The sequence below is a fragment of the Dermacentor andersoni genome, chromosome 4 (assembly GCF_023375885.2).
Source record: "Dermacentor andersoni chromosome 4, qqDerAnde1_hic_scaffold, whole genome shotgun sequence".
NCBI lineage: Eukaryota > Metazoa > Arthropoda > Arachnida > Ixodida > Ixodidae > Dermacentor > Dermacentor andersoni.
The window spans coordinates 192,641,638-192,663,135 of NC_092817.1; the positions used below are offsets into that span (position 1 = coordinate 192,641,638).

At 44.9% G+C, this 21,498-nt stretch overlaps 1 protein-coding gene across 3 annotated transcripts in view; it reads right to left on the minus strand.

The window, feature by feature from the left end:
• Positions 1–6,850: 6,850 nt before the first annotated feature.
• LOC126530563 (probable D-lactate dehydrogenase, mitochondrial) overlaps positions 6,851–21,498 on the minus strand; it is an 87,416-nt gene continuing 72,768 nt past the window's right edge. For all 3 annotated transcript variants that reach the window (XM_050177827.3, XM_072288001.1, XM_050177826.3), the window contains exon 7: positions 6,851–7,227. In XM_050177827.3, the coding sequence (XP_050033784.1) occupies positions 7,062–7,227 (166 nt within the window). In that variant the 3' untranslated portion in view covers positions 6,851–7,061. The remainder of the gene's footprint in view (positions 7,228–21,498) is intronic.

Below are 21,498 nucleotides of genomic sequence, written 5' to 3' on the forward strand. Positions count from 1 at the left end.
TGGTGGACCGTGCTTGCCTAGAGATGTCGGCCAGGGGGCTCCCGGACCTCTAGGGGCCCAACCACATTTAAATAGATCCAATAAAGTTTTATCCATCCATCCATCCGGAGGAAAATGTCTCGCGAACTTGTCGTAAATACTAATAGATTCTGAAGGCCACAAAGACCAACTGTGCTTCTCGAAAACGACTGCAGACTGCATACGAACTCTTGCGACTGTTAGCGTTCATTGGTCTTGAAGCTTATCCACTCTGGCTATCCCTTCACTATTCTGGTTATCCTTTTTTTTTCTTATCTTTCCCATTCATGTTCATGCAGTTTACAAGCAGGATTAAAAAAAAAGAAAGCGGCGCCGCTTACATAAACATCTGTTTTGGGATGCACGAGGCTAATAGTGCTTTAGTTGGCTACACGCAAAGCCGTTCCGTCGCGCATGTGTAGAAAAAGCACCATTTCTGGTGCACTGCAAGGCGCGCAGAATGGCCGAAGTAATGGAAACGGGCTTGCTGGAGGGCTTCTGAACCCAGGGAAATAGGCATCAGGTGACTCGGCACATGCGGTCGAAACAAAACTGGTTTCGGCGGTGCACGCAACTATAATTTCTACGCACGTACACGTGGTCCGGGGTAGCTTGCAAAAGCACTGCGACTTCTTCGAGCAGTCGGCCATCGCCATCCCACTGTTCCACGCGACCTAACAGTGCCGGTGACAACCTTTATCGAGGAAGTCACTACACAAATGAACTCTTTTTTTTCTTTTTACCTAGGTCATCATCATCATCATCATCAGCCTAGTTACGCCCACTGCAGGGCAAAGGCCTCTCCCATACTTCTCCAACTGCCCCGGTCATGTACTAATTGTGGCCATGTTGTCCCTGCAAACGTCTTAATGTCATCTGCCCACCTAACTTTCTGCCGCCCCCTGCTACGCTTCCCTTCTCTTGGAATCCAGTCCGTAGCTCTTAGTGACCATCGGTTATCTTCCCTCCTCATTACATGTCCGGCCCATGCCCATTTCTTTTTCTTGATTTCAACTAAGATGTCGTTTACCCGCGTTTGTTGCCTCACCCAATCTGCTCTTTTCTTATCCCTTAACGTTACACCCATCATTCTTCTTTCCATAGCTCGTTGCGTCGTTCTCAATTTCAGCAGAACCCTTTTCGTAAGCCTCCAGGTTTCTGCCCCATATGTGAGTACTGGTAACACACAGCTGTTGTACACTTTCCTTTTGAGGGATAGTGGCAACCTACTGTTCATGATTTGAGAATGCCTGCCAAACGCACCCCAACCCATTCTTATTCTTCTGGTTATTTCAGTCTCATGATCCGGATCCGTGGTCACTACCTGCCCTAAGTAGATGTATTCCCTTACCACTTCCAGTGTTTCGCTACCTATCGTAAACTGCTGTTCTCTTCCGAGACTGTTAAACAGTACTTTAGTTTTCTGCAGATTAATTTTCAGACCCACCCTTCTGCTTTGTCTCTCCAGGTCAGTGAGCATGCATTGCAATTGGTCTCCTGAGTTACTAAGCAAGGCAATATCATCAGCGAATCGCAAGTTGCTAAGGTATTCTCCATCAACTTTTATCCCCAATTCTTCCCACTCCAGGCCTCTGAATACCTCCTGTAAACATGCTGTGAATAGCATTGGAGATATCGTATCTCCCTGTCTGACGCCTTTCTTTATAGGGATTTTGTTGCTTTCTTTGTGGAGGACTACGGTGGCTGTGGAGCCGCTATAGATATCTTCCAGTATTTTTACATATGGCTCATCTACACCCTGATTCCGTAATGCCTCCATGACTGCTGAGGTTTCGACTGAATCAAACGCTTTCTCGTAATCAATGAAAGCTATATATAAGGGTTGGTTATATTCTGCACATTTCTCTATCACTTGATTGATAGTGTGAATATGGTCTATTGTTGAGTAGCCTTTACGGAATCCTGCCTGGTCCTTTGGTTGACAGAAGTCTAAGGTGTTCCTGATTCTATTTGCGATTACCTTAGTAAATACTTTGTAGGCAACGGACAGTAAGCTGATCGGTCTATAATTTTTCAAGTCTTTGGCGTCCCCTTTCTTATGGATTAGGATTATGTTAGCGTTCTTCCAAGATTCCGGTACGCTCGAGGTTATGAGGCATTGCGTATACAGGGTGGCCAGTTTCTCTAGAACAATCTGACCACCATCCTTCAACAAATCTGCTGTTACCTGATCCTCCCCAGCTGCCTTCCCCCTTTGCATAGCTCCTAAGGCTTTCTTTACTTCTTCTGGCGTTACCTGTGGGATTTCGAATTCCTCTAGGCTATTCTCTCTTCCACTATCGTCGTGGGTGCCACTGGTACTGTATAAATCTCTATAGAACTCCTCAGCCACTTGAACTATCTCGTCCATATTAGTAACGATATTGCCGGCTTTGTCTCTTAACGCACACATCTGATTCTTGCCTATTCCTAGTTTCTTCTTCACTGTTTTTAGGCTTCCTCCTTTCCTGAGAGCCTGTTCAATTCTATCCATATTATAGTTCCTGATGTCCGCTGTCTTACGCTTGTTGATTAACTTAGAAAGTTCTGCCAGTTCTATTCTAGCTGTAGGATTAGAGGCTTTCATACATTGGCGTTTCTTGATCAGATCTTTCGTCTCCTGCGATAGCTTACTGGTTTCCTGCCTAACGGCGTTACCACCGACTTCTATTGCGCACTCCTTGATGATGCCCATGAGATTGTCGTTCATTGCTTCAACACTAAGGTCCTCTTCCTGAGTTAAAGCCGAATACCTGTTCTGTAGTTTGATCCGGAATTCCTCTAGTTTCCCTCTTACCGCTAACTCATTGATTGGCTTCTTGTGTACCAGTTTCTTGCGTTCCCTCCTCAAGTCTAGGCTAATTCGAGTTCTTACCATCCTGTGGTCACTGCAGCGTACCTTGCCGAGCACGTCTACATCTTGAATGATGCCAGGGTTCGCGCAGAGTATGAAGTCGATTTCATTTCTAGTCTCACCATTCGGGCTCCTCCACGTCCACTTTCGGCTAACCCGCTTGCGGAAAAAGGTATTCATTATACGCATATTATTCTGTTCTGCAAACTCTACTAATAATTCTCCTCTGCTATTCCTAGAGCCTATGCCATATTCCCCCACTGACTTGTCTCCAGCCTGCTTCTTGCCTACCCTGGCATTGAAGTCGCCCATCAGTATAGTGTATTTTGTTTTGACTTTACCCATCGCCGATTCTACGTCTTCATAAAAGCTTTCGACTTCCTGGTCATCATGACTAGATGTAGGAGCGTAGACCTGTACAACCTTCATTTTGCACCTCTTATTAAGTTTCACAACAAGACATGCCACCCTCTCGTTAATGCTATAGAATTCCTGTATGTTACCAGCTATTTCCTTATTAATCAGGAATCCGACTCCTAGTTCTCGTCTCTCCGCTAAGCCCCGGTAACACAGTACATGCCCGCTTTTTAGCACTGTATATGCTTCTTTTGTCCTCCTAACCTCACTGAGTCCTATTATATCCCATTTACTACCCTCTAATTCCTCCAATAACACTGCTAGACTCGCCTCACTAGATAGCGTTCTAACGTTAAACGTTGCCAGGTTCAGATTCCAATGGCGGCCTGTCCGGAGCCAGGTATTCTTAGCACCCTCTGCAGCGTCACAGATCTGACCGCCGCCGTGGTCAGTTGCTTCGCGGCTGCTGGGGACTGAGGGCCGGGGTTCGATTGTTGTATTCATATAGGAGGTTGTGGCCAAGTACTGCACCAGGGTGGCCAATCCTGCTCTGGTGAGAGAGTGCTTTACCGGTTCTGGTCACCGGGATCAGGCCGCACTCCAGGCCTGTTTGTGCAATTTTCTCAACACACGGTTTTTTTTTTTTGTATTTTCCGGTGGAGAATAGCGCGGCACCGGGATTTGAATCACGGTCCTCTTGCACTGGAGACGGATACTCTACCGTCCCCGTAGGAGTTAAATTAAAAATTAATTTATGGGGTTTTACGTGACAAAACCACTTTCTGATTATGCACGCCGTAGTGGAGGACTCCGAAAATTTCGACCACCTGGGGTTCTTTAACGTGCACTTAATTCTAAGTACACGGGTGTTTTCGCATTTCGCCCCCATCGAAATGCGGCCGCCGTGGTCGGGGTCCGATCCCGCGACCTCGTGCTCAGCAGTCTACTTACTTACTACTAACTTTACGCCCTCTCGTTTATCGCCACCCATCTTCCACTGCTGACTGTTGTTCATGTGTCAGCAGGCTGCGCAAGGCAGTTATTGCAGTCAGAACCAATTTCGTTCCCTTTCTCTCGCTGTGTGTGTAGGTACAGAGCTACATTTACCATTTCGAGCCTAGAACATCGCTATAGCAGGCCCGTACTTTCCAGAATGCTAAGAAAAGAAAAAGAAAGGTAGAAACTAGGAATAAAAAAATGAAACTAGTTCACGATCAACGTCAATAAAGGTTAATCCGTTCATTTCATTCGTCTGTCTTTATTATTACAAGTGTTGTGTTCCGCCGAGGTGGTGAGCACTGCAGTCTGCAAGCCACCTACGAAGACGGTTTTCAACGGAGCCGCCGGCATTCATGTGACAGCCACGTCGAAATGGACACTGGCCAACCACTACCACGCCTATAGTCACCATCAGTAGCACTGAGCATTTTACATAGAGAAAGGCTCGACTGAGCCATTGTTGAAAGTATCGGCGGGCAGAAGGCTACCACGCGCAGCGGCGAAACAATGGGGCCAGGCACAACTCGTCCTGAAAAGAAAGGGGGAGGAGAAATTTTCTTCAACTTGTTGTAATCGCACCGCTGGCACGAGTTGTTGTAACCTCAGCGCTGACGCCCGTTGTTGCAAATGGGTCGCAAGCCCCAAGGGTAGCGTTGGCCTGGCGGCCTGGGGCACAACTGGAAGCATCCGAAGGTCCCGGCAAAGCATGAGTCGACTGGTAACAGAACAACTTGTTTATTCTAACATCGCAAAAGAGCGGGCGGTCAGGTCGACCGAAGTGGAGAGACGGGAGAGCACGTAACTCGACAGAAGAAATCGGAGCCTCTCGGCGTCCGGGAGCAGCTGCTCTTATACTCTCGGAGTTGAGGGCAAGAAGGAACGTCTCGTCAGATGCGCACGTGACTGGGCACGGACACGCTGAGAGACAGGTTGAGACGAGTGTAGCGACGCATCCGCCAAGCCGGCGCCTGTCAGACCTCCTCGCTTCACACTTGGGGAGCTCCTCTCCCCGGCTGCCGCGCTTTGACAAGCGTGGGCACACACACACACACGCACACACGAAGACACGTGGCACTGAAACACGCCTGGACGCGCTTGGCGGGGAGGCTTTGCGGCAGCTTCGAACGGGCCAAAATGTCCGCCGCTTTGAACGAAGCCCCGGCGTCCGTTGCATCCGCGCCGGCTATACCGCGCGTGGTAGGCGAAACGTAACAAACTACAGCAGATCACCTGTCGCAGCGTCGCAACAGGAACAGACCGGAGCATGCTGAGACGGCGAAGAAGAATCTTTTTCCCTTTTTCCTGGATGGATGGATGGATGTTACGAGCGTCCCCTTTGGAACGGGGCGGTGGGTTGCGCCACCAAGCTCTTGCTATTGTACTGCCTAATGTCCTACTTAGGTTAAACAATAAAAAAAGAAAAAAAAACACAATGAACTCCCACAACCAAATTTCTGATCCCCTAGTGCGAACTGTGCTTTTGTACGTCTCCGTTTTTTGTCGTTTCCCTACTTTTATTCCACCAATCCTCCAATCGCCTCTTACTCTGACTCACACATGACACGACTCACATGACTGAGTGGCGTCGCCTGGTGGGAGAATCTGAACTACACGCATGATGGCGACAGTGACACCTTCAACTTAAGCTTAACGGCGGTCGGGATGTGTTTTGAAGAACGAATGCAGTGCTTGCGTGCGACTACTATGAGATAAAGCAGCTAGTGTCACGTACCGGTTGTGCGCCCCTCTAGCTGATACGTTGGGAGAGTATGTCTTATATAAAAGGCATTCTGGTATTATCTTCCAACACAGAAGGTATTGCCAATAGCTTGACTAATGTGCATAGGCAATCACCCAATATTTATATTTCTACTTTCTCATTTTGACTGTGACATTTTGGAAGAGAATACGTTGACGCCTTCTGATCAGTGCAGGATGAAGTCGTCTGCCTTGTTTCTTCTGATGTGTGCAAATGACGTAGAAGTTTCGTATTGCGATGGATAACTTCAACTTTGCGCTTATCTATACACACCTGGGACGCCGCTGCTAAGGCTGTTGTAGCATTCCTTGCTGCGTTTATGACAGCGAAGTGGCAGAGAACATCCATAGGATATCCACAAATACTTTCACTACCCCTGCCTTGAAGAGACGGACTACTGCCCTCACCTGACCTTATACGTCATGTGTTGCAGTAAACAAGTTACGCGCAGTCATGGTACAGGACGCTAAGGAATTTTGACTGGCCAACGTCCAGCGCCAGGGAAATAAAGATACTCAAGAAGCACCAATGATTGCTGTTTCAGAAACAAATAGTGAACTTCAAGAAACTGCGCAAGAATGTTTATTTTCACTATCCCTAGTTTAACTCTATAGATTCATTAATAATATACAGTTGGAAATGACAGCTGTCTAAGAGGTGGTAGAGCCTTTCTCGTTAGCAGGTCAACAGGGGTAATGAAGTTTTCTTTCTTTTACACGGCACGGAGGGCCACTACCATCGTTAAAACGCTGAAAAAAGGAGCGCTGGCATAAGAGAGGTACGATATAAATAAAATTCAATGCACGGTTTCTGTCGTGATACTTTTCCAGAAATTCTGAAAACACGAGATGCGTGACCACAGATCACCATAGCAACAATATTTTTTTGGCCAGATACACGTGTTGATTTGCTTGGACTGTCCCAGATCACAGGCTGTAGAGCCAGTCACGCAGATCGTCCAGTTTACAGATCACCGTTGTCAGGAGCAATGAACGCCGATGCTCCGTAGCGCTTATCGGCACCAACGAACATTAGCTCGAAACGAAAAACACGAAGTGGCCCGCGAACACATCGCTAGAGAAACAGCTTCCCAGGGTTCATGATGCCCTTAGGGTCAATGGCCTTCTTCAAACTGTGCATCAACTTGATGCCGTTCTCGCCGAGCTCCCGGACCAGCAGGCTGCGTTTACCGATCCCGATACCGTGTTCACCTGTCGACGTGCCATTCAGGTCCAGAGCCCTACACAGGCAGAGAAAATCTCAAAGCATAAGTATGGCACAAGATCAAACGACACACTGTAAGACGCAAATGAACAGGCATTTAGCAGGAATATAGACAGGGGTACGTGTCCGGGCCTGAGCGTTGTTCGTTCAGTGAAAAGCTTAAGCGCTTTCTAGCCTACTCTTCCAACAAATGCCGATTAAGTCAGATACAAACAAGACAGCAGCTCAACGAAGCTTGAGACACTAGTAATGCTACAATCTGTGGCAGGCGATCACGAGAACTACCATAGTGGACGACAAGTTTTTTGTTAAGGCATTACAAGCGGTATTGGACATCCATAAGTTCGACAAAGATTGACGCACAAATAGGATTTTATCAACTTTGTTACTCACCATTTTAATTGTTTTAGTACATTTTCTGCAGCTGAGCCATTGAACCTGAGTCTGCTCGACATACTTCAGCTTGATGGGAATCGCGTAACATCACTTTTGAGGCATTCGCACCGAAACTAACACAAAATAAAGGTGCGTTCCATATTGCGTTGTTCCACTATTCTATCTTCTCTTTCTCTTTTTTTTTTTTGCTGCGAAAGTGGCGTTTTTGAAAACGAATATGTGCGACGCTAACACTGTTGTCTCCAACTATTAGATTCTTGCAATGTGGGCAAGGCCTGAGCAGTGCCTGGCTACAGTTCAGTAACTGCAGATGTTAAATTCAAATATAAATTATGGGGTTTTACGTGCCAAAACCACTTTCTGATTATGATGCACGCCGTAGTGGAGGACTACGGAAATTTCGACCACCTGGGGGATCTTTAACGTGCACCTAAATCTAAGTGCACGGGTGTTTTCGCATTTCGCCCCCATCGAAATGCGGCCATCTTGGCCGGGATTTGATCCCGCGACCTCATGCAACTGGAGATGTATTATAAACGTTAAAAATAAATATTAAATATAGCTCCCTAGCGAGTGTCGCACATTCAGTAACCTTCGCAGCCACTAATTCTACGTTCTATAATAAGATCACATCGCCTATTGGCTGGTCAAATTTAAAAAAAAGTTGCTTCCGACGTTCTGGCTAATATCTGCAAATATGTATCGCAGGCATATCCGATAAACTTTTTTTTTTAAAGTGCGCGTTCCACACGTCTGGCTGGTTCGATGAATTATAAGTGAGATATAGGGACACATGCATTGAAAGTACTCCGCATAGTCAAGCTACGCTACGTTCTACGTGGGTAAAGCCGTCAGCGTAACAACTGACTTGAAACAAGTTCAAACCCACCTCGTAACGACTCAGATAACAAATCTGCTTAACAAAACATTCGCTAGCGGAAGCTTAGATATTTGTTTTGTTGCTATGTTCCATGATAACTGAAAGTGACAGTCATCCAGCAAGCATTCACGATGAAGTCAAAGAAACAGGAACTGTATTGCTGCCGTGGGCGCTCTAAATTAAATTCATTCCATTGTAACTTTACTACAATATCCTGACGTCAAATTTACGTAACGGCAGATGCAAGCAACGCCCGGTGACCAGAAGCATTCTTTGAACAGCCCAATAAAAAGCTCTTCCCATTTATAGAACGCTACTTTTGCTTGCTTTCAACGCAAATAGGACTGCTTGCCTCTACAGGCCTCTATAATTTAATTGGCCGATCTGAGGCGAGGAATGTGCAGAAGAGGCGGCGTTGCCCGAGTCAACAAAGTGAAGTAGATAATCGGATGAGGAAAGCGTCTCCGATTGCTCTGCTTCCCCTCGCTTAGCTTGCAGTAGCTCATCGACGATCGTGGCGGCGTGCAGAGGTGAGTTACAAACGCCACCAAAACGGATACCCTGTTGAGAATATTTGGCAAAGCGATGTCGTCTACTCGCCGAAAGGGCTCGAAAACGTTATGCTGCCATGAAAAACTTGTATTATAAGCAACAAAATCACGTCCCGCAGGCAGGCTCTAGTAGACAACGCCGAAGCGATCAGTCGACACTCATCTTCAATTCCTTTGAGAATGGGGCAGTCACGGGCTATTTCCGCCCCAAAAAAAGTTCAGTTTTGTTTTGCTCATCGATGGACTTGTATTGCGTATACAGGTCACATCGACGTGGCGAGTTTCCGCGGTTTTTTGACGTCACTTGTAATACAGGCGAAGTAGGCATGGACCCTAACATTTTTCACCAATCGTGGAGATCGAAGGATATGGAATAGAAACATATCTTTGCGTGACAGCGCCCTAGCAACCGCTTCTTCATTGTGCGCATCAGCTAGAGCAAACGTGTGAATGCGGCTACGACGAACTGACAACAGATCGATGCATTGCAATTTCAAGGAAAAATTATTTTTGTCGCCGGAAGATAACTAGCCCACAACTCCATTCAGTCATGAGAAAGCTCTAGCGCGGGGCGAACTCCTATTTCTCCATTCAAAAGCATGTAAAACACAGAAATGCTGCAGTAAGACAACTAGTGAACTGAGTTGACTGAAGTTGCTTGTATTTGAAAGAGAAAGGCAAGTTTAAGAACTACAGCAGCGGTACGAGTTGTTGCTTCACACTTTTTACAAAAACTCAGCGAATTCACAAAAATGAAAGCGCTATTTTTACAGATCCGTAACTCTGTGCGAAAAATAGAGATCGTTTGAGCATCGAAAGGAGGCAAAGGTGACATACGAGCTTACAATTTATGTGGAATTGTTACAGTGATTACGGTTGTTTTGCAAGTTACTCACAAATCGGTGACATATTTCGCAGCGGTGTGTAATCCATGAATTTTATGCGACTTATGTGTATAAATACGTTTTTCTGGCAGAGCTTTAGTATCGTCTTTTTTCTTGCTAAGTTACGGTTTTGTAAACTTCATAACTTTCTCTGTTTCCTTTTCCTTCTCGTTGTGCGTTCCTAAAAAAACGCTGGTGTGGACTTCTGTCCAGCCTTACGCAGTCATAGCTCCGGAAGTGTGTCCGGCCTGCAATAAGGATTGCCCAGATGAGGAGGGTTTTGCGTGTGTGGGTTGTACATACGTATATCACTTCGGAAAGTGTTCGGGAATTGCAGAATCGACGTTCAGGTCAAAAGGCGAAACATGGCGTAAAGCATGGCGCTGTCCAACATGTCGGACCGCAAGCACAAAGAGCCGCCAGAGTGGCAGGTCGAACACTGAAGAGGGCACTGATTATGCCAGCTTGATATTGAGAATAAATGACAAGCTAGCACAGCTGATGACATTACAAAGCACGGTGGAGATTGAACAGTCGGTGTAGACAATGTCTGATCAGTACGACACAATTCTTCGGCACATTACCCGGCAAGATATCACATAGCCGAGCTAAGGAAACGAGTGGACGTCGTAGAGAATAGGAAACGTTCACTTGACTGTGAGCAGATAAAGAAGGATATTGACCTGGAGTGGCAAAGCAGGCAATTAAACCTTGGATTCCATGGCATTCCGGAAAGTAAGGATGAGGACCTGCTATCGAAGCCTAATGCCGTTACGAGCACAGTGAACCTTCCCGTGCTAACTATGAACGATGTGGCCGCAGTGCATCGGCTGCCAGCGGCTAAACATAGGGTCTCAGCGATTATTGTCAGGTTTGCAGGACAGTCACAGAAAGATCTGTTCTTGAGCAAGGGAGAACTGAATCAACTGAAAACAAACCGTTTTGTGCTGGAGAATTTGACAAAGAGGAAGAAGGAGTAGCTTAAAGACGCAAAGAAGTGGGCGAAGAACAACTTTAAGTATGTGTGACACAGAAATGGGAGAATTTTTGTGAGACAGCGAGACGGAACAAACGCAGTTCACATTGCTTGCACAGCAGATTTGAATAATATAGTATAGTTTCCTTCCTTGTTCCTTGTTTGTTAGTTTTTCAAAAGTTACAACGCAAAGCGCACTTTCGTCGTTGCACATGGCGGTAAATGCTTCTTGTTGTGTAATGCCACAGGATTTTTTCGATGTTTCTGGATCCCAGACATTAGCCGCGTTTACATGAATGCGACAGTGTCGCATCGCATCGCATTTCTAGCGCATCACATTCATGTAAACAGCGGTAATGCGCTAGGAAGGCGCATCGCATTAATGCGCCAGGCGGGGGTAGATTTACGGGCGCGAGTCGACTCTCGCGGAGCATGTAAACGCAGGATCGTCGCATTAGCAATTATGGGAAGGAATTAGCCACCAACATGGCGGCGGTCCCGGCTGCCCGCTTCGAATTGAATTTGGCGTTTCTTTTGTAAAATGCGCTTCGTTCGCAGCAAATGATTGTGCAAACGGCTTTCGCTTAGTCTCAGGCCGCTTCGACGACAGAGTATTATGGATAACCTTGTCGTGTTTTCGAGATCGCTTTTCGTTTCGAACGAGTTGAAGCCTAACGAAAGAAACGTTTGAGATGTCAGCGCTACCTATCGTTAGAGTTGAGAAATAGCCCCAAAGACGGGATATGGCCTCTGAGATCCGAAGATCTCGCTGGCCAACTAAAACTAGAAAACGTGCGCTGCTTAGCGTACGTTATACTATAGTGTATAGCGCACGGTATAAGTTGCGGACGCTCAACTAAAGCTGTCTATTTCTCGGCACTCAGCCACCAACGTGCACTCGGCCCACCACCGGAAAGCAGTTACACCGGAAGTCGACTGCACTTCCCTTAAACGACACCACGTGGCGCTACGTTCTCGCGAGAGTTAATGCTCTACATGTAAACGGCGTCGCATCGCCTTTCCCAAATGCGCTTGGAAATGCGATGCGCCACTGTCGCATTCATGTAAACGGGGCTATTGTAATCTTTCAGTGTGTTTCATTTAAATGCTAGGTCTGTGGTATCTAAGACAGCCCATCCGGAGGTGCTTTTTACGCAACTGGGTTCTGCTTTTGATGTGGTAATGTTGACTGAAACTGGTATGGTGAACATAGTAGTATACTCAAGCTTCCTTTGTATGACAGATTTGTTTTAAATCGCACGAATAGTCGCGGTGGTGGCATACTATTGATGGTAAAAAAGCACTTTCATTGCGATGTGTTACCTGAATTTTCTAGCATTAACCATGATTATGAAATTCTATACCATGTTATCGAAAACAAGGTTGTGGCGGTCATTGATCGCCCCCCTTCCCCCCCCCCCCCAAACGGAAATTTGAAATCGTTCTTCGCTTTTCTTGATCTATTCTTGTCCTTCATAAGTGAAAACAAATATGTCCTTTTAAGTGGTGATTTTAATATTAACCTCCTCGCAGATAACCCCACAAAGAACAATAAGAAAATCTATCAACTCTTTCGCCCTTTTAAATGTGTTATGTGATCCTACACATCTTACATTACAGACTGAATTACTACTTTATCTACTTGCAACCAATATGCACATGCCTATTCAGAAAGCAGGCTTAATAGATACTGATATCAGTGACCACCGCGGCGTTTTCATGTGCGTTCCGAAAAGCAAATTGCGTACTACAGAAAAGATACCAAAGTTATTTCTAGATATGTCGACTAAAAACCTGAACAATTTTAAAGGGAAAGTTCGTAATCGTGACTGGAGCGATGTTTTTAAGGAAACAAGTGGCGAAAGGGCTTATGTTTTGTTTCTAACGGCTTTTTTGTGCATATACAACGAGTGCTTCCATTATAAACATGCACAGGAACGAAGGAACATTAGGAAGCCATGGATCACACCTGAATTGCTGACGGAAATTTATCAAAAGGATAGGCTATATAAGATGTTTGAAAAAACTCGAGACCCTGAGATGCTTAAAGTTTTTAAAATATTTATAAATAAACTAACGGCGGAAATACGCAGTGCACGTGATCAATATTTCTCTAACCAGTTTTTCTGCTCGATGAATATGTCGGATGAATAATGGAGGAAACTGAATGGACTTCTAAACAGATCTACAGGCCCAAGCCCAGAAAAAACAATTCAGACTCAAGATAAGGAACTCACAGGCACTGATTTAGCTAACGCGTTCAACAGCTACTTCACAGAAATAACTAGTAATTAAATTGATTCTAATACTCTTCATATAAGAAACGAGAAGTCAATGTTCTCAACGCCAATATCATAATCAGAGTTCATGTCGGCATTCATGGGGCTAAATAATAGCAAATGTGGTCACGCAGACGTCCATTGTAATAAATTCAGTGAAGTTTGTGATAGGAGACATAGCAGAGTGCTTAGCTCACATATATAACCTTGCTTATCTCAAGGAACATTCCCAGGGCGAATTCAACTCACCATAGTCAGTGTATTGCGCAAAAAAGGAAGTAAGAATGACGTTACAAATTTTAGACCAATGTCCATACCACCCGTTCTCTCAAAAGGATTTGAAAAAATGGTTCTTACTAGAATAATAAATTTTAGAGAACAATGAAATATCATTCACGGCGCGAAGTATGGCTTCCGGAAATATCAACAGCAATGGAACTGCCAGAACAAAAAGAATTTATCCTGCAATCGCTCGAAAATAAAGAAGTAGCCCTTGGAATATACGTGGATTTTACAAAAGCTTTCGATTATTTAAATCACTTCATCCTGCTAAAAAAACTGGAAATGTACGGATTCCGCGGAACGTTCTATCGCTTGTGACGTCCTACCTTAGTGACCATAAGCAGTACGTGTATTTAAATGGCTGCTCTTCTAATATATTACCACTTTTTGCCGGCGTACTTCAAGGGAGTATTCTGGGCCCACCTATGTTTAACTTATATTTGAATGACATTGTTAACGTCGATCCGATGGTGAAATTTGTCATTTACGCTGATGATGTGACATTGTTATTCTCTGCAGGAAGTACGCATGAGCTGATTCTGATAGCGAACGTTCAGGACGCTTGTGGAATTAGATACATGGGCGCAACTTCACAAATTGAAAATAAACGTTAGTAAAACGAAAGCTGTCATGTACCGTGCGAAAAACAAGACCTCAGACATTACCTCAGACATGAAGCTCCACAAGTCAAATATAGAAATGGTAATTGTATTTAAAATACTTGGAGGCTATTTCAGTGAAAATATGACCTGGGACATTCATATCGACCAAGTTGTGTCAAAACGGTCTCACATCGTCGGACTGACGTACGCCAACAGATATATTCTAGCGCCAAAGGTTAAGCTTCTATTATACAATGCACTATTCTACTCACATATGAAATATTGCCAATTAATTGGGGGGAACACAACAAAAGGTAATTTGCCAAGAACCATGGATATAGATATGACTACTAATATGGATGAGATAGTTCAAGTGGCCGAGGAGTTCTATAGAGATTTATGCAGTACCAGTGGCACCAACGGCGATAATGGAAGAGAGAATAGTCTAGAGGAATTTGAAATCCCACAAGTAACGCCGGAAGAAGTAAAGAAAGCCTTGCGAGCTATGCAAAGGGGGAAGACAGCTAGGGAGGATCAGGTAACAGCACATTTTTTGAAGGATGGTGGGCAGATTATTTTAGAAAGACTGGCCACCCTGTATACGCAATGCCTCATGACTTCGAGCGTACCGGAATCTTGGAAGAATGCTAACATAATCCTAATTCATAAGAAAGGGGACGCCAGAGACTTGAAAAATTATAGAGTAATCAGCTTACTGTCCGTTACCTACAAAGTAATTACTATGGTAATCGCAAATAGAATCAGGAACACCTTAGACTTCTGTCAACCAAAGGACCAGGCAGGATTCCGTAAAGGCTACTCAACAATAGACCATATTCACACTATCAATCAGGTGATAGAGAAATGTGCGGAATATAACCAACCTTTATATATAGCTTTCATTGATTACGAGAAAGCGTTTGATTCAGTCGAAACCTCAGCAGTCATGGAGGCATTATGGAATCAGAGTGTAGACTAACCGTATGTAAAAATACTAAAAGATATCTACAGCGGCTCCACAGCCACCGTAGTCCTCCATAAAGAAAGCAACAAATTCCCAATAAAGAAAGGCGTCAGGCAGGCAGATATGATCTCTCCAATGCTATTCACAGCGTGTGTACAGGAGGTATTCGGAGACCTGGATTGGGAAGAATTGGGGATAAGGGTTAATGGAGAATACCTTAGTAACTTGCGATTCGCTGATGATATTGCCTTGCTTAGTAACACAGGGGACCCACTGCAATGCATGCTAACTGACCTGGAGAGGCAAAGCAGAAGGGTGCGTCTAAAAATTAAAAAAAAATTAAATTATGGGGTTTAACGTGCCAAAACAACTTTCTGGTTATGAGGCACGCCGTAGTGGAGGACTCTGGAAATTTTGACCACCTGGGGTTCTTTAACGTGCACCTAAATCTAAGTACACGGGTGTTTTCGCATTTCGCCCCCATCGAAATGCGGCCGCCGTGGCCGGGATTCGATCCTGCGACCTCGTGCTCAGCAGCCCAACACCATAGCCACTGAGCAACCACGGCGGGTGGGGTCTAAAAATTAATCTGCAGAAAACTAAAGTAATGTTTAACAGTCTCGGAAGAGAACAGCAGTTTACGATAGGTAGGGAGGCACTGGAAGTGGTAAGGGAGAACATCTACTTAGGGCAGGTAGTGACCGCAGATCCCGATCATGAGACTGAAATAATCAGAAGAATAAGAATGGGCTGGGGTGCGTTTGGCAGGCATTCTCAGATCATGAACAGCAGATTGCCATTATCCCTCAAGAGAAAAGTGTTTAACAGCTGTGTCTTACCAGTACTCACGTAGGGGGCAGAAACCTGGAGGCTCACGAAAAGGGTTCTACTTAAATTGAGGACGACGCAGCGAGCTATGGGACGAAGAATGGTAGGTGTAACGTTAAGGGATAAGAAAAGAACAGATTGGGTGAGGGAACAAACGCGAGGTAATGACATCTTAGTTGAAATCAAGAAAAAGAAATGGGCATGGGCAGGACATGTAATTAGGAGGGAAGATAACCGATGGTCATTAAGGTTTACGGGCTGGATTCCAAGGAAAGGGAAGCGTAGCAGGGGGCGGCAGAAAGTTAGGTGGGCGGATGAGATTAAGAAGTTTGCAGGGACGACATGGCCACAATTAGTACATGACCGCCGTTGTTGAAGTATGGGAGAGGCCTTTGCCCTGCAGTGGGCGTAACCAGGCTGATGATGATGATGATATGGCAGAAAAAAATGTTAGAAAATATTGAAAACGTCCCCATGACTCACCCTTCCTACTATCTGTTCTTGAAGTACTGTGTAATGAAAATATACGAGCTATATCCGCATTCCTTGGGGGCACGTTACAAACTTGAAGTATAACAGCTATTTCCTATTACGGTTAGCATCGCTTTCTAAAAGGACCACACTTTATGAGAGTCGAAGCACACAGCCATGGCTAATCAAAATGCGCAGAACCGGATACGGACAAAAAATGGTATACAGAACGCTACTGCATTTGTTAAATTTCTGCGATAACATCGGATTGACTCCCGAAACAGCATCAAACCACAAACTGAAATAGTTTTCTGTGGCAAAACTCCTTTCTCATGACAGAATTTCATATGGTTTTTCATTTCTGCGCATGTACGCTACACGCACCGCAAAGGACCAATGTGCTGTTTCATACTACACAAATGTATACAATTATTTTCGCCTTTTCCTTCATTGTGTAGCGCTTTTTACTTGCACTTTTTTGTGTTTGTAATGTTTCCTTTAACATTGGTCTATCACGCAGTTAAAGAACTTTTTATTTCTAGAGTTACTTATTCTGACTGTTGTGGACAAGTTATTGCTGCATTACTATTACTTTTTGTTTGTGGTTTTTATGTTGCCATGCCAAAAGTGTTCTGTGTCTTGTATTCTGCACTCCAGGGAGCTGTGGACTAGTCAAGCTGACTTGTCAAGTTTTTTTTTTTTTGCCACACTCCCTCACTTCATGAATGAAATAAACGATTATTATTATATCTAAAGAGTTAGAAATTTTGCCATTTCGAAGAATTTATCTAGAACATGGCTAGAGCACTTTCTTCTTAATCGATCCCAGTTTGTTGCATTTAATAACCACTTCTCTACATCTAGCCCTGTTGAATCTGGCGTTCCTCAAGATTCAGTGTTAGGCCCTCTCCTTTTTTTGATTTATATTAACGACTTACGCAATGAAATTTCTTCTAACATTTATCTCTTTGCCGACGATTGCGTTATTCTTCGTGAAACTTCTGACGCCGATGATGCTAACATACTGCAAAACGACATTAACGCTGTCTGTAACTGGTGCGACTTGTGGTTAATGAAACTAAACCCATCTAAGTGCAAAATCATGCGGGTAACCCGCCGTGAACTTCCTCTTCCGACCTATCACCTTAGTAATACTGCCATGGAAGTAGCGACATCCTACAAATACCTAGGTGTCCATTTAACCTCTACTCTTTCCTGGTCTTTACACATCGACAGCGTAATCAATAAAAGTAATCGCATGTGAGGTTATATCCACCGAAACTTCTCTTCCGCTCCGCCATCATTAAAGTTAATTTTATACAAGACGCTAATTAGGAGTAAAATGGAATACGCTTCGTCAATTTGGGACCCATATGCTGAGACACTAATCCAGTCTCTCGAACGTGTTCAAAATAATGCCTCGCGTTTCATCCTAAGCAATTATAACCGCACGGCTAGCGTAACTTCTATGAAAAACATCCTCCAACTTCCATCACTTTCTGCTCGTCTCAAATGCTCTCGCCTGGCTTTGTTTCATAAAATATACTTCCATAATTCATATCTGCGCGATAATCTTATTTCATCCCCAACCTACATTTCTCCTCGCATTGATCATCATCACAAAGTTGGAGTTTTGCAGTGTCACACTAGAGCTTGTCACGAGTCTTTTCTTCCTAGGACGTGTCAAGAATGGAACCACCTTCCCGCCGAGTTGATTGCAATTGAAGACCAAGCACAATTTTGTACGGCCATAATCAACACCATCGCTTCGGACTTCACATGTGTATGACTACATCACTTGCTGCCTTCTTTGCTTTCTTTGTTATGTAACCTCTTTTTTTTTTTACCCCACTCCCCTCTGTAATACCTTGTGGTCTTGAGGGTATAATAAATGAAATGAAATGAATGAAATGAAAACAATGGCTTATCAAAATAAAAAAAGATGCTTCCAATATGCAGTAGTTGGCAACTTTCAAGTTCTTTCAAGACCTCATCAAATTCTGTACGATGGATGACGAATGAAAGGATTTCTTAGTTTCTATGTATTTAGATAGGAGCTCCCGAGGCGAAAGCTCCTCTGAACAGCACATGCACAGGTTGCGCAATGCTGCGCCTTCTGCTAATGCTTCCCACATCGGAAATTACACATACACCTGACACGATGACAATGCGAACAGAGAGCCAAGGCAAGTGCAGACTCATTCAAAATATTGACCTGCCTTTACAAATACACACATAACTCTAATGTGCATGAAAGCTCACCCCTTGTCTGCATTTACGTGCAGGTACAATGGGTCGAGACCCGCAAGGATTGCGCGGAATCTTAAGAGCACACGAGCTCACCCGGGCAGTGAATTCGGGACTTCCCACCCTTTGATCTGCCGTAAACACTTACAATCCCAGAAAAGTGTTGAAGATGCAGTCAAACAAAAGGCTACATTTCTTTTAAATCTCGCAGAACCGCAATAACGCAACATCCTACACGCATTCGATAGAGGGCACCTCATTCACACCAAAAGCACGAACACACATATTACAGGCATTGCATTAGCAGGGGACCCAGGCTTTCCCACTTGTAAAGCCTGCAATATAAACACACCTCGAGGGAATGCTTCGTCCAACTCCACCTTCAGAAAAACAATACTTTTTAAACTACCACAAAACCAGCTGCCCGGCAGCTTGGAAGAGTGGGCCGCCCAGCCACGAAAGTATGAAAAAAATTGGTGGCCTCTTCTTGTGTGGCAAGTCAAGAATGCGATATGCTAGGAGCCTCGGACTGGGGCCTTAGTTTCCTTGGAAAACTAGAATATGTTATGTCTCTCTCTTTCTGTACTCGTTGGAATGCACATGTTGCCGTGTGTCTGATTGTGCGACATTGCACATCCAGAAAAATTTGCACAATTTGGTGCTTATCTGAGCCCGCATCACTATTCGTCATAAATGTTGCGCTCTTGCCCTTTCTTGAAAGCAGCATCCTTGATGCTACTTTCAAGTCACGAACATCGTACATTTATAGGCCTCACCGGAAAGCAGCGAGCGCAGAGTGTTAAAGAAATGCACATAAGCGCCGATTATTGGGATGACGATTACTGTGTGATAGCATACTAAGCTCTAAAGTATAAAACTTCAGACAGAAGTCAATAACTATGACTATCCAAGTATGGGAGAAGCCCTGTTTAACGATGAAAGTAAAAATATAATTAAGTTTCGTTTATGTCGCTGAGGAGCGCCATGAGCGCCGTTAAGCCAACCATTTGACCGAACTACCTTCGGTATCTGGCCCCATTTTTTAGGCTGCACGATCTTCGCAATTGGCCCTAGAAAACGGTTAGATACACTCTAAAAACTAGCGAGGGTATCGCAGGAGTGAAGCGGCCGATTTACTCTTGAAAGCCTTGTTTTACTCTAGCAAAATGTCGAGTGGAGTGAAATGCATTGTTCACTCCGTCACCAAGGATGAAATGTGCTTTTCACTCTGTCCTTCAGAGAGAGAGCAGAATGCCAGTTATACTCTTGCGGCAATAGAGAACAAAACGCAGCGTAGTCTTCTGCTTCAACTGTAGGAGGCTGGTCCCGAAAATGGCGATGTATCGCTCGTGCACGCTGAGCAAAGATCACACCGTTTTGATACTAAGAGAACAGGCAGCCAAAGTTCAAAGGAACGCGCTCGCTTAGTAGCGAGCGCTCTACTTTTTCATTAGGAGTTGCCCCACCGCGCGCGCGCTCAACATCGCGGAACAGCACAGCGCCGGAGAAAGGCGATCCGTCCAGTGAGCTGCAACGAAAGCCATCCAAGGGAGATCGTGTGTCAGCCATCTCGCGTCGCCGCGAAAACACCAGAGTCGTTCGCCATTGGTTGGATATAACAACAAATTCTCCACGGTAAGTGAATTCTAACTTAGTTGCACACTCTGCGTATATGACATGCTATCGCCAGGAAGTCGTCGCGGGGCTTAGCCAACGCGATTGACAACGGACTAGGCAAGCGCGCTGTGTATCTCGATGTCAATCGAAAAAGCCAGTCATCGCGATAACTGCATGTGATTTTATCACTTGCCGCTATCCGTAAGAGCTTTGAAAACCGCAAATGCTGCCAGAACCATGGTATGTTCAATAATACGTGAGGCGAGAGGAGGCAACATCCTACACGCAAATGGTTTGTTCACCAGCCCATGATTCCGAGCCTATGGAGAGCGTGCTTAGCGTGCGTTTCGTGTGTTTGATTTTATTCAGTTTGGCAGTCTACTGTGTACGGAACGCTGTTGAAATAAGGAGTCGCATAAGAGTAGGTGTCATTTTGCTGTGCGGCCCGCTTTCGTTATAAATAAGCCGCGCGCTTGACAGTGTCTCGCCCATGGGTAATCTGCGACGACTGAAGTTACGTGCAGCACCAGTCCTAGTTATAAACTTTGCCGCAGGTATTCAGCTGCATGCTGCAAGAGGTCAATTCGACGCGTTATCTTGAACTTATTCAAAACGCATGAGGAAGCTATGTTTTATGCTGAATAAAGTATAAACCCCATATAAGCGATCTTGCGCGCGACAGCTACTAGCGATGCGATGAAGATGGCTGTCGCGTTCGCTCGTCGCCTACAAGTCGTACGCCGTGCGAGCGACGATATTGAGCGACGCCTCCCCGGTGTTGCGGTATAAGGGCTGCAAATACGCGTCGAAACTAGCGTGACGCGTGCTTTAGTAATTTAAGTTGATGTATTTTTACAGCAAAAAAGTAGCAAAAAATATTTCTGAGGGCCTTGCAGTAGGTTTTTATCCTTGCACGTATAAAAATTCAATCGTTTGCTCGTTCCGCGCGACAATCGGTAGTATTTGAGCGATGTACATACATCCAGTTCCGGTTTCGCGCTATTGGCTAGTCGCTAAAAGCACTTCCGGAACACGAGCGATGATTTCTATATTTCCAGAACCGAGTGATCTGTTTTGTCGCTCGAAGCCATCGCTCGTCGCCGTCTCGCACTAAACGCGCTTTCATTGGTTAAAGACCTAAGACTGAACTGTTTTTGCTCATGTATTGAAATGGTGTGATTATAGGTCTAATTTTATCTCTCCTGTTGCGATTTTCGAGCCCGGCGCGAATCTGAAAGGGTGCTTATGTCTAGGAACTGGGTGAATTGTCAAGCAGTGAGTTATGCATCGGCATCGAATATAACGGCTGC